This window comes from Amblyraja radiata, chromosome 1 (assembly GCF_010909765.2).
Source record: "Amblyraja radiata isolate CabotCenter1 chromosome 1, sAmbRad1.1.pri, whole genome shotgun sequence".
Lineage (NCBI taxonomy): Eukaryota > Metazoa > Chordata > Chondrichthyes > Rajiformes > Rajidae > Amblyraja > Amblyraja radiata.
The window spans coordinates 127,142,350-127,154,216 of NC_045956.1; the positions used below are offsets into that span (position 1 = coordinate 127,142,350).

The 11,867-nt window shown below is 39.9% G+C and overlaps 1 protein-coding gene across 1 annotated transcript; it reads right to left on the minus strand.

Moving 5' to 3' along the window:
* Positions 1-2,872: 2,872 nt before the first annotated feature.
* LOC116982887 (granzyme K-like) lies at positions 2,873-9,973 on the minus strand. The gene is made up of 5 exons (XM_033036472.1): positions 9,908-9,973; positions 7,702-7,864; positions 6,383-6,545; positions 3,448-3,717; positions 2,873-3,052 (listed from the first exon to the last, which is right to left on the minus strand). Exons 1-5 carry the CDS (start codon positions 9,963-9,965, stop codon positions 2,873-2,875), a joined length of 834 nt encoding a protein of 277 aa, XP_032892363.1. The 5' UTR covers positions 9,966-9,973.
* Between the last annotated feature and the right edge of the window lie 1,894 nt (positions 9,974-11,867).

Below are 11,867 nucleotides of genomic sequence, written 5' to 3' on the forward strand. Positions count from 1 at the left end.
GGAGGCGGGCATCAGTCGACCCGCCCTAAGGAGCTTGCCTGTTTTCTACCGGGATGTGTTAAGAGTGAGGAATCTGGTTATTTTCAGCCAGCGTGTTGCTCCACGAGGGGAGGGGGATGTTGCGGCTGCGGGAGTGGCCGGTCCTCACCAAATCATGGCGGGTGTCGAGGAGAGGCGCGAGCCTAGAGTGGTTTTGAATGAGCTCTTACCCGCTCCATCAGATCTGCTCATCGGGCCTCGGTTCCGGGACATATCTCGGGCACCGGCTCCACACAACCTGAGCCGCCTTTCGGAGATGATTAGCGTGCCGTTTCGTGACGCGAAGAGACGCTCACTGTATAGAATGTTCCTGCACATTCTGCACCTCCTTGCCTTCGTCTCCCGTCCCGACACTCCATGGCGGACGGTGTTACCACCTGAAGGCGGGGAAGGTTCCCAGTGGGGGTCCCTCTACAAGGGAGTTGTCCCCCTTTACATTGGGGACCTGGGGTCGAGAGTGCTGCACGGAGCGGTGGCATGTAACAAACTTTTGAGTCGGTTCACGGACTCGTCCGCTGCCTGTATCTTTTGTGGCGAGGAAGAGACCGTGTTCCACATTTATATGGAGTGTGAGAGGCTACTGCCCCTGTATCAATATCTGAAGGGGTTGTTGCTAAAGTTCTGGTTACATTTTAGTCCTACGATTCTTGTGACACAAGGCAGGTTGTGGGGAGAGCCAAGTGGGAGGGTGGGACCTACCTGTCGGTCTACTCCTGGGCCTGGCCAAGATGGCCATACGCGGGTCCAGGCAGCAGGCGATGGATGGTCAGGCAAGGGTCGGCTGCTTGCCCCTCTTTCGGGCCTACGTCCGTGCACGTGTGTCCCTGGAGAGGGAACATGCGGTGTTCACGGGGACTTTGGAGGTATTCCGTGGGCGCTGGTCACCGCAAGGGGTTGAGAGTATTGTGAATAATTATTGTAATGTTGTACTATAATGACACTTGGTATAATGTAATTTCGTTTTGTGTATGACGTGATCTGTTGTATTATTTGATGTGTTGAATAAAGTCTTGGAATTTAAAAAAAAAAGAAAAAAAAGAGAGACAGACAGAGAGAGAGACAGAAAGAGAGAGAAAGAGACAGAGAGAGAGACAGAGATAGAGACAGAGAGTGCAGAGACAGAGAAAGGGCAGAGACAGAGAGACTGCTGGCTGGCGTGGGGAGGCCCTATCCCAAACCCCGGGTTTGGCGCTCACTCCAGCTCCAGGCTCTGCTCGAACCCAGGCAGGAGCCTCCCCACCAGGGATCGACCTGAGGATCCTGAGCGAGGCGGGGGGCGGGCGGTTGTCGAACCGGGCTTTCCCTGCGGCGGCAGTCTCCGAAGAGGGCGAGGGAGAGACAGAGAGAGAGGGAGAGAGGGAGAGGGAGAGAGACAGAGAGAGAGGGAGAAGGAGAGAGAGAGAGGACAGAGAGAGAGGACAGAGAGACTGCTGGCAGGCGTGTGGAGGCTTCTGTTATGGTCGCTGGTGAGAGAGAGAGACAGAGAGAGAGAGACAGAGATAGAGACAGAGAGCGAGACAAAGAGGGCAGAGACAGAGAGACTGCTGGCGGGCATTGGCAGCGGCTGTGAAAAATGGCAGCTTCTGTGAGGCAGCGCGGGCGTCAGCAGCCGTTATGGTCACTGGCCAGCAGGAGGCGACAAAATGTGTGAGTGGGTGTAGGATTTTATTAAAAAATGGGTAAATAAAAAGAAAAAATGTTTTGAGGAGTGCAAAATTGAATGTAAAATGTAAAAATGAGCTAGCGACATGGAAAAAATGGCAGAGTTTAATGACGGAGTGCTGGCGTAGCATGGAATCAAAGGCCGAATGTGGCACCCACAAACATACGCAGGCAGGCAGGCAGACACGCACACACACACAGTTTTCATATATAGATAGATTGTGAGCTTTTTTATTGTATCGCTGCTGGCAAGTTCATTTCACTGCACTTTATTGTGTATGTGATGATTAAATCTGATTGATTGATTGATTGATTGATTGATTGATTGATTGATTGGTTGGTTGATTGATTGATTGATTGATTGATTGATTGATTGATTGATTGATTGATTGATTGATTGATTGATTGATTGATTGATTGATTGATTGATTGATTGATTGGTTGGTTGGTTGATTGATTGATATCCGCACATCTAATTAGGTATCAGCCAATCCACTGGTCTGGTTGCTGCTTCTCTGCAACCTTCAAAGTAATTACCCCGGGCTGACTAAAGCTCCCAAAGTATACTCACCTTGGAGAAAGGCTTCCTTCAGCCAATCCACTCGCTCGCTGGTCTGGTTGCTGCTCCTCTGCGACCGACAAGGTAATTCTAATCAACTCCTTGTACTAACTCCTTGTGTCCTCCCATCTGATTTCCCAGTCATATTGTCATCCAATGTTCATTTATTTCTCATTATCTTCCCTTTAGCGTGTGCAATCCACAACTGGATTGGAATTGGGCATTGTAAAGTTTCCTGGGTGAACATAGGCAGACCTGGAATGAGGGGGAGGGGCAGAACAAAGGAGGACCTGGCGTGGGATACTTTGTAACTTTGGCAGCACCCTTTATGTGGCAACTATTTGCATACCTCTGGTATGCAAATAAAGAATTTCACCGTGGCTTGTCCCATGTGACAATAACCTATTAATTCATTAATTCATTCAGTTTGTTTTCACAACCCATAAATCTTACTTCAGAGAACAGGGGATTTCACAATTCTAATTTTTATTGCATTTTGTGGTAAAATGTTACACAATGTACTCAAGATATAGATGGAAGCATGCTGGTTATCAAAGCCAATTGATTGAGCATCACAGTTAGTAAAGCAAAGTGAAGTAGCACTCTGATTGCTCAATACAGCTTTTCATTGGTCATATTGTAAGCCTGCATGGCAATGGTTTTCCAAATCCAACAAAGATATTTAGAAACAAAGGTGTAAACTCCAGGCTTTTTGGGATCTGCACATCCTATGCCAAAGGACACAATCCCGGCGTATTTTCCATTGCAAAGCAAAGGACCACCTGAATCACCCTGGAAGAGAAAACAATAAAGATGACAATTCAGTAGAGTCAGATAAAATAACATTTCACCAACTTTCAGTCTGAAAACACATCACAACGCTATATTTATGACCCGTGCCCAGCTGGTTTGAGGAGATGGTGATTTTACATCATGGAGCATATGTGCCTAATCAAATTCACAAAGAGTCTTTACGTGGAACAATTTCCTTGAGTGGATAATAATGTTCAGCTATTTTTTTTTTTAATTACAAAAACAAGCTACAATAATGCCAGGCCAAGGCCAGTGTGAGGATGGATGGAATGTTTCAATCTATGGAAGGCACCAGTGAACCATTTGGGCTTTTGCACACACTCTGATATCTTTATGGTCATTTTACTGATAACAATGCTACACAGCACACTCACCGCACACGAATCTCCTCTGCCTTCACTGTCACCAGCACAGATCATGTTCTGGGTAACTTCAGGTTTGTGATCGTAATAGTCCTCGCTGTTGCATGTTTTACGATCTATTACTTCTATTGTCACCTCTTGAAGTGTGTCAGATGGAAATTCTTTACTTGTTTGTCCCCATCCTGCCACGAAGCAGGAAGTTCCAGGCTTCAGATCATCGACCATTCCTCCAGGTAGTTTGAGCACATTCACATCATTGTTGATCATTGCATTATTCTCCAGCTGTGATACAATAATAGTTTATTTTTATTCTTCAGAGTGAAGAATATCTTAAACTATTGCTCTAATCAAAAGAGGTTTGTTAGTTTCCCTATTTAGTCAAGTCAAGTCAAGTTTATTCATCACATACACTTGACTTGACTAAATAGGGAAACTAACAAACTATTTTAGTACTTCATTTGCTGAGTTTCTGTCCTTTGCAGAATGAAATGTTTATTTTTCTTTTTTTTCAGATGATCAAAGAGGCAAGAAAAATTGACCATAAAATGTAATGTCAATTACCCTTCATGTGAGACATGAAAATATTGTTGCGGCTGATGCTCATAAAGCCCTACGCTACTGTCGCGGATGATCGTTCGATTGATTGAGTGATTGATTGATTGATTGATTGATTGATTGATTGATTTATTGATTGATTGATTGATTGATTGATCGACTGAGTGAGTGAGTGAGTGAGTGAGTGCAAGATTCTGCATGGAAATGCTCTTCAGCTCACCAAGTCCACATCGATCACCCATTCACCCTATTTTAACCTTTAACCCACTTTCACAGCCACTCCCGACACACTCGGGACAATTTACAGAGGCCAAAAACGAAGTAATGGGTTGGCGACAAGGTGGCGTAATGGTAGAGCTGCTGCCCTACAGCGTCAGAGACCTGGGTTCGATTGTGACTATGGGTGCTTGTCTGTACGGAATTTTTAGATCTGCATGACCTGCATGGGTTTTCGGGGATCGGGATCTTCTGCTTCCTCCCGCACTCTAAAGACGTACAGATTTGTAGGTTCATTGGCTTGGTGTAAATGTAAAATTGTCCCTATTATGCGTAGTGTAGTGTTAATGTGTGGGAATCTCTGGTCGGTGCGGACTCAGTGGGCCGAAGAGCCTTTTTCTACGCTGTATCTCTAAACTAAACTAAACTAAACTAAAATATCAACTAAACTATCTGGATGAAACCCACATGGTCCCAAGGAAAACGTGCAAACTCCACAAAGACAGCACATGAGGTCAGAATATAACCCAACCTCTGGCGATGTGAACAGCAGCTCTCCCAGCTGTGCTATTGTGCCACCCCTTCAAGGTTCTTCACTATCTAAATCTTTCTTTGTTAACAAGTAAACTCTAATTAGTCAAACTTAGCTTTGGCTGTTTTACTCTAAAAAATATCATATCAGATGGAAAGTGAACAAAGTAATTGATGGAAATATAAAGTTGGGAATCCAAATCTTTCAGCACTTTTTGGATGCTTATTTAACGATGATTAAGAAATAATATTGATTGAATGTCATTAATGTCATGTCATTTATTTTCTATGACAGACTGTGGAACCAACTCAATGGATATTTTTAAGGCAGAGATAGATAGATTCTTTATTAGTGCGGGTGTCCGGGGTCATGGGGAGAAGGCAGGAGAATGGGGTTAGGAGGGAGAGATAGATCAGCCATGATTCAATGGCAGAGTAAATTTAACGGGCCGAATGGCTTAATTCTGCTCCTAACAGTTATGACTTTATGACCTGATGATCTTAAATATACTTATAATCTTGCTATGTGTCGCTTTGATTATCTTTAGGTTGTTTCCTCAAATAGCATTTTGTTTGCCACCATTTTTGTTTGCCGCCGTTTTGTTTGCATTTTGAGCTGCTGAGTAACTGATATTATGGGTCTTGTTATAAATTAACTCATCTGGGAAAGAAAAGTTATTTTCCATCAAATGAATTTGATTCAAACAATCATGGCTGGCTGTTTTGTATCATTTTACTTTCCAATGCCTTAAGTGAACTGTACAATAAGGCAGAGTAAAACATGTGAGTGATACAATATGTTCCTTTCTTCTCTGGGTGGCTTGCTTAAAATTACCCCCTCATATTCCTGCTGGGATGCTGCTGATTGATTGCGGTAAAAAAATTGGCTATTCCAGAGGTGTTTTCTTGCAATAGAGATAAGAAGGAGGATATGTAATTCAGAACATTTCTTGATCTCATTTGAAGATCAGGATATGTTGATGCAGAAATTTTCTTCAGGAACCTCTATCATATCAATTCTTTAATTCGAAATGTTAAGTTTCCTAAACTATAAAAGGAACATTTCCTCATCAGTTCAGTGCACCATCTGACCAAGAAGGCTCCACACTCACACAGAGACATCTGATCTCAACTGCGACTAATACAAGTTTATTTTACACAGAAAGTGGCGGGTGCTTGAAACACAGTGCAAGGGGTGGTGGTGGATGCAGGTATGATAGTGGTGTTTTTAGATAGACACATGTATATGCAGGGACTGGAGGGAGATGGAGCATGTGCAGTTAAAAAGGTTTAGTTTAAGTAAGTACCATGTCCGGCACCAAACGACCTGTTCCTGTGCAAAGATGTTCTATGTGCTACATCCTACACCTGGTCAGGTTGTGGTAGACTGAAAGTAGGGGAAAAACCCATCAAATGATCATTCCAATGATCCTTGCTGAAAAACTTCCTGACATGCCTAAAGGAGGAGGACAAGGTTAACTCTGGTTTCCCCTGTGCCAAACGGCATCCTAGATATCACCGTAAGTAATCTGAAAAATTATTCCCCCAAGACATCGAAGACATATTCTTTTGTGGAATTAAACATTGCTAATTAACAAATTAAGGGTTCAGAGCATTGTATACAGATGAGAAAGAAAATTCATACTTCCAGCAGCTTGATGTCATTTTCCATAGTATTACCACGGAATTCGGGATGGGGAATCAGTCTCTTGATATGAAATATTTGTTTACTCGACTCGTTTCGTGAAAGAGAATGTGCGCCAAGAACCACTTGAAGCTTCCATTTTCCACCAATTGTGCCTTCTTCACTAACAATCAAAAAATAACATAATCACACTTTTTTCAAAAAAGGCCATTTTCAGAAATTCATCAGAAGCCAACCATTAAATATTGAAGTTCATGGAAATATAAGGTATATATATATATATATACACCACATCATATTTCGTAGTTAACAAATATGCAACTTCCAAGGGGTGATCCATACCTAATGATTTGCTCTTAATTAAAAGTCATTAATGTACCAATCAAAACAAATTGCTTGTAAGTAATACCCTTAAAGCACTGAAATCATGGGTCTGAAATAGGTATTGCAAAAGTGATCATTCAAATTGAGTTTTTCCAACACAAAAAATGCATTAACCTGGTGATCTACATATTAATGAAGACATGACCAAACAGTGGAACGTGACAATTCCACACAGGCTAGGATTAGGAACTGATCACAAATTTTCATTCATACACATTAGAGCTTACGTTTATAAATTTTGGAGTGATATTTTCGAAATATTTACAAAATTATTCAAGATAAGAATGGAACCTAATACTGAAATGATTATATTTGGAGTAATGGAAGATGGGAATAAATTGAACACATCTCAAAATTTATTTTTTAACTATGGTTTAATAATAGCAAAAAAATTAATACTTAAATTTTGGAAAAATACATCAATACCAACGCTTAAAATGTGGATTGCAAATATGTTGGACACCGCACATCTAGACATCTGGACACCGCAAATGCGATTCCTCCTAATGGATAAATTAGACCAATTCATAACGAGTTGGTCTCCATTTGTCGTTTTCTTGGAATCATATGGTGCAACACAATTGTAAAAACTAACTGTTTCAGGACTGGACGAGGGTTGGTCAAGATTATAAACAATCTCCTATTTTTTTTTCTTTTCTTTCTTTATGTCTTATTCTCTTTTTTCTATTTCTTTTCCTCAACTTTCTTCACTCATTCGTCTTTCTTCTTTTTCTTCACACACTATATATCTCACGCTTTTCTATCCTTTACTATCTAATTTATTTTTCTTATTCTAATCTTTCTTTAATATAAAAAAAATAAAATAAGAAGCTGTACATAAAATGTATTATGCAATATATATTAGGCACTTTGGTGCCATATGATTGTACTTACTTCTAATAAAATAAAATATTTAAAAAAAAATAAGAGCTTACGTTGTACAGTGAGCTGCAGTTAGAACCCATTTACGGTTGATCAAAACCCCTCCACAATCATGTACATACTGCCATTTCCCCCACTGAAACTTTTGGAGGGATGCCATATAGGGTCGTGAATGAGGTACAGCAGCATGCCCTCCAATAATTTCATCTCCATGATCTGGAACAAATAAAAGATATTTAACTTTTTTTTTCATATTCAGGCTCTGAAGATAACTGACAAGGCCAGCATTTATTGTCCACCCCTAACAAGATTACGGATAAAATGATCGATTAATTATTCTAAATAGATCTTTACATGATTAATTGAACAATATGTTATGTAAACAATAATATAAGTAGAACTTTCCAAAAGAGTTGAAGTGAGATTTCATTACAATATCCACTGATGATTAAGAAAGGTGGAGTTGAATTCCCCTTCTTCATGCAATGACATAGTCTGTACTCGTACTCATCAAGAATTTTATAGCACACAGCTTTGGACTGAGTGGCAAGTGGCAAATTGCATTTCACCTCATGAACGTTTGGCAATGACCAAGTCAGTGAAGAGGGAACGTTACTGTTTCTCTTTGAAATTCAGTGCCAGAACCAGAAACCAAATTGGACAAAAATGTAAATATTATGGTTATAAGGGTAAGACTCAGAGGCTGAACGTTCGACTAATGGTCCAAATGTACTTTATTGTCACATGTACCTAGGTGCAATGAAATTTCTTTGTTGCATACAGTTCAGTAAAAATCTTACTCTACAAAAGCTCAATCATACTTAATAAAAAATAGACAATAGACAATAGGTGCAGGAGTAGGCCATTTGGCCCTTCGAGCCAACACCGCCATTCAATGTGATCATGACTAATCATTCCCAAACAGTACCCCGTTCCTGTCTTCTCCCCATATCCCCTGAATCCGCCATCTTTAAGAGCTCTATCTTGCTCTTTCTTGAAAGTATCCAGAGAACCGGCCTCTGTGAGAAAAAGTGTTTTCTCGTCTCCATTCTAAATGGCTTATCCCTTATTCTTAAACTGTGGCCTCTGTTTCTGGACATCGGGAACATGTTTCCTGCCTCTAGCGTGACCAAACCCTTTATAATCTTATATGTTACAATAAGATCCCCTTTTAACCTTCTAAATTCCAGAGTATGCAAGCCCAGCCGCTCCATTCTCTCAGCTATGATAGTCCCACCATCCTGAGAAATAACCTTGTAAACTTATGCTGCACTTCCTCAATAGCAAGAATGTCCTTCCTCAAATAAGAGGACCAAAACTGCACACAATACTCCAGTTATGGTCTCACTAGGGCCCTGTACAGCTGCAGAAGGACCTCTTTGCTCCTATACTCAACTCCTCTTGTTATGAAGGCTTTCTTCACTGCCTGCTGTACCTGCATGCTCACTTTCATTTACTGTTGAACAAGGAGCCCCAGATCCCGTTGTACTTCCTCTTTTCCCAACTTGACACCATTTAGATAATAATCTGCCTTCCTGTTTTTGCTACCAAAGTGGATAACCTCACATTTATCCACTCACCCAACCTGTCCAAGTCACCCTGCATTCTCATAGCATCCTCCTCACAGTTTACACTCTCCCAGTTCCTTTCTGCCATCCACAAGTCGGGAATGGGTTATCAGGCTCTCAACTTGCTTGGAGCACAAATGTTCCACCAACAGTCAAAAATCATGACACCTTCCAGGAAAAGAACAGACTTGATCCAGAGGCGATCCAACCCCCCAGACATTCACTCCCTCCACCAGTGGCGCATTGTGCCTGCAGATTGTAACTTTTGCAAAGTCCGTTTAGTTCCAACAGCAGATTCTGAAAGTTCTGACCTCTATCAGCAAAGAGGATGAATGCAGCAAGAGCAGTAATACATTTTCATTCCAAATCACACACCATCCTGGATTTGCAATATATATTGCCATGCTTACTTCTTCACAAGGTCTAAATCCACACATTTCTGCACTGTAGAAATAACTTCAACAAATGTTTTCAGCACCTCAAACAAGTGTCTCACTACCATCTTCACAAATGCAGTTAGAAATGAGCAATATCTGTCCCTTTATCAGCACTCCTAAGCTGCAACTTGGACCACCTAGGAAGCAAGTGCAGCAGAAACATGGGAACATCACCACTTACAAGTAACACCTTTACTGAAATAAATTATAACATGAATACAATAAGGTTAAATATTCCTTATTTTGCTACTTACAGGCTGGACTTAGAAAGATGACAATTAGCAAAACATACAGATTGTACAGTAGTTTCATCTTTCTTCTCGTGCAATCACACACTAAATGATGCCAAACGTTCTTGCGTAAATTTATAATAAACTCAGTGGGGAGTGGTTAATTTATGTTAGTTGCAACCTGATGATAGGATGGATTTGCAAATTTTCTAATCTGTATTCACTGTAAGCCATATGGCAGGCTCAGAGCAAACCAGAACATATATTCAAATGTTAGGGGTTTCACAAAGGGTTGGTCTTTAGTTTAGTTTAGTTTAGCTTATTATTGTCACTTGTACTGAGGGAAGGTAAAAGGCTTTTGTTCGCATGTTATCCAGTCAAAGAAAAGACAATGCATGATCATAATCAAGCCGTCCAGAGTGCACAGCTAATGGGAACAACATTTAGTGCAAGATAAAGTCCGATATGGAACACTAAAGATAGTTAAAGGTCTCTAATTAGGTGAGAGGAGGTCAAGACTGCAATCTCACTGATGAGAGTACCGTGTGTCAGTTGCTACATGTTGCTTGAAATTTAGTTCCAATAACCAGATGGCACATGGGACATATTTATTCAAGCCTGCGTGAATGTATAATAAATGATGCCGAAAACTAGCATTAAATTTGAGAAACCATCGACTCAATAAACCACTTTATTGTGGCTTAATTTATTTTTTATTTATTTTTATAATATTTTTATTAGAAGTAGACATATTAGAAAATATAGTTACATATTATAGTAAAAAAACTTTTCATATACATCAGTCATACATTATTAAAATTTTCCATTATCAATTGCTTCTGCTTCTAGTGTTTTTATTTTTTATAGAAAGAGAGAGAAAAAGAGGGTAGAAAGTTACAAAGAAAAAAAGAAAAAAAAAAACACACAACAGAAAAACAAGGGAGGTGGAATGGATTACCTGTAATATGTCAATGGAGATAGGTTCGTAGGTTATAAAGTATAGCTTTTCATCTGGTCCAAGTTTCAGTTGGGTCCTCGTGCTGTGCCAATCTATCCCTTCAGATAGTTAATGAATGGAGCCCAAATTTTATGGAAAAGATCTTGTTTGTCCATTAAGACAAGTCTAATTCTTTCTAAGTCTAGGGCCTCCGACATTTCCGTAATCCACATTTTAATTGTGGGGGTTGTAGGGCCTTTCCAAAATTTTAATATTAATTTTTTCCCGGTTATTATACTGTAGTCGAGGAAATTTCTTTGGTTTGTTGTGAGTGTTAAGCTTTGTTCTGATATTCCAAGTATTATTAATTTTGTGTCTGGGTCCAGTTTTGTATTAATAACTTCTGAAGTTATTTCAAAAATATCAGTCCAGAAATGTTTAAGTTTTATACAGTTTGCAAACGTATGTGTTAAATTAGCCTCTAGATGTAGACATTTATCACAAATAGGAGAGATTGGTGGGAAGGTTCTATTTACTTTTATTTTAGAGTAGTGTAGTCTGTGTAAGACCTTGAATTGTATTAAAGTATGTCTGGCATTTAATGAACATTGATGTATTTGTTGTAAACTTTCGTCCCACATATCTTTCGTTATAGGGTGACCTATTTCATTTTCCCATTTGTATCTATATGGTTCGGTCGGTGGTACCTCGTTGTTTAGTAGGGTGTTATAAATATAAGCTATTAGTTTTTCAGTATTAGGATGCTTGTTCAAACATTCATCAAGTATTTCTGATTCCCTATTCCTGTAGACTTGTGTATTAGATTTAACATAATCTCTAATTTGTAGATATCTGAAGAAATTATTTGAGTGCAGTCCATAATTCTGTTGTAACTCTTGAAATGAAAGAAAAGTACCTTTCCCATAAAGATGTCCTATATTTTTGATTCCATAATTTTTCCATTGTGTGAAACCTTTGTCCATAAAGGATGATTTGAATAAAGGATTATTTACAATGGAAAGGCAGAGTGGTATATTATTCAATTTT

Excerpts from the sequence above, each read along its gene's own strand:
- LOC116982887 (XM_033036472.1), bottom strand. The coding sequence starts at position 9,965 with ATGAAACTACTGTACAATCTGTATGTTTTGCTAATTGTCATCTTTCTA. Across the intron at positions 7,865-9,907 it reads CATCTTTCTAAGTCCAGCCT|ATCATGGAGATGAAATTATT; the intron begins GTAAGTAGCAAA and ends TATTTGTTCCAG. Across the intron at positions 3,053-3,447 it reads GCAGAGGAGATTCGTGTGCG|GGTGATTCAGGTGGTCCTTT; the intron begins GTGAGTGTGCTG and ends TTTCTCTTCCAG.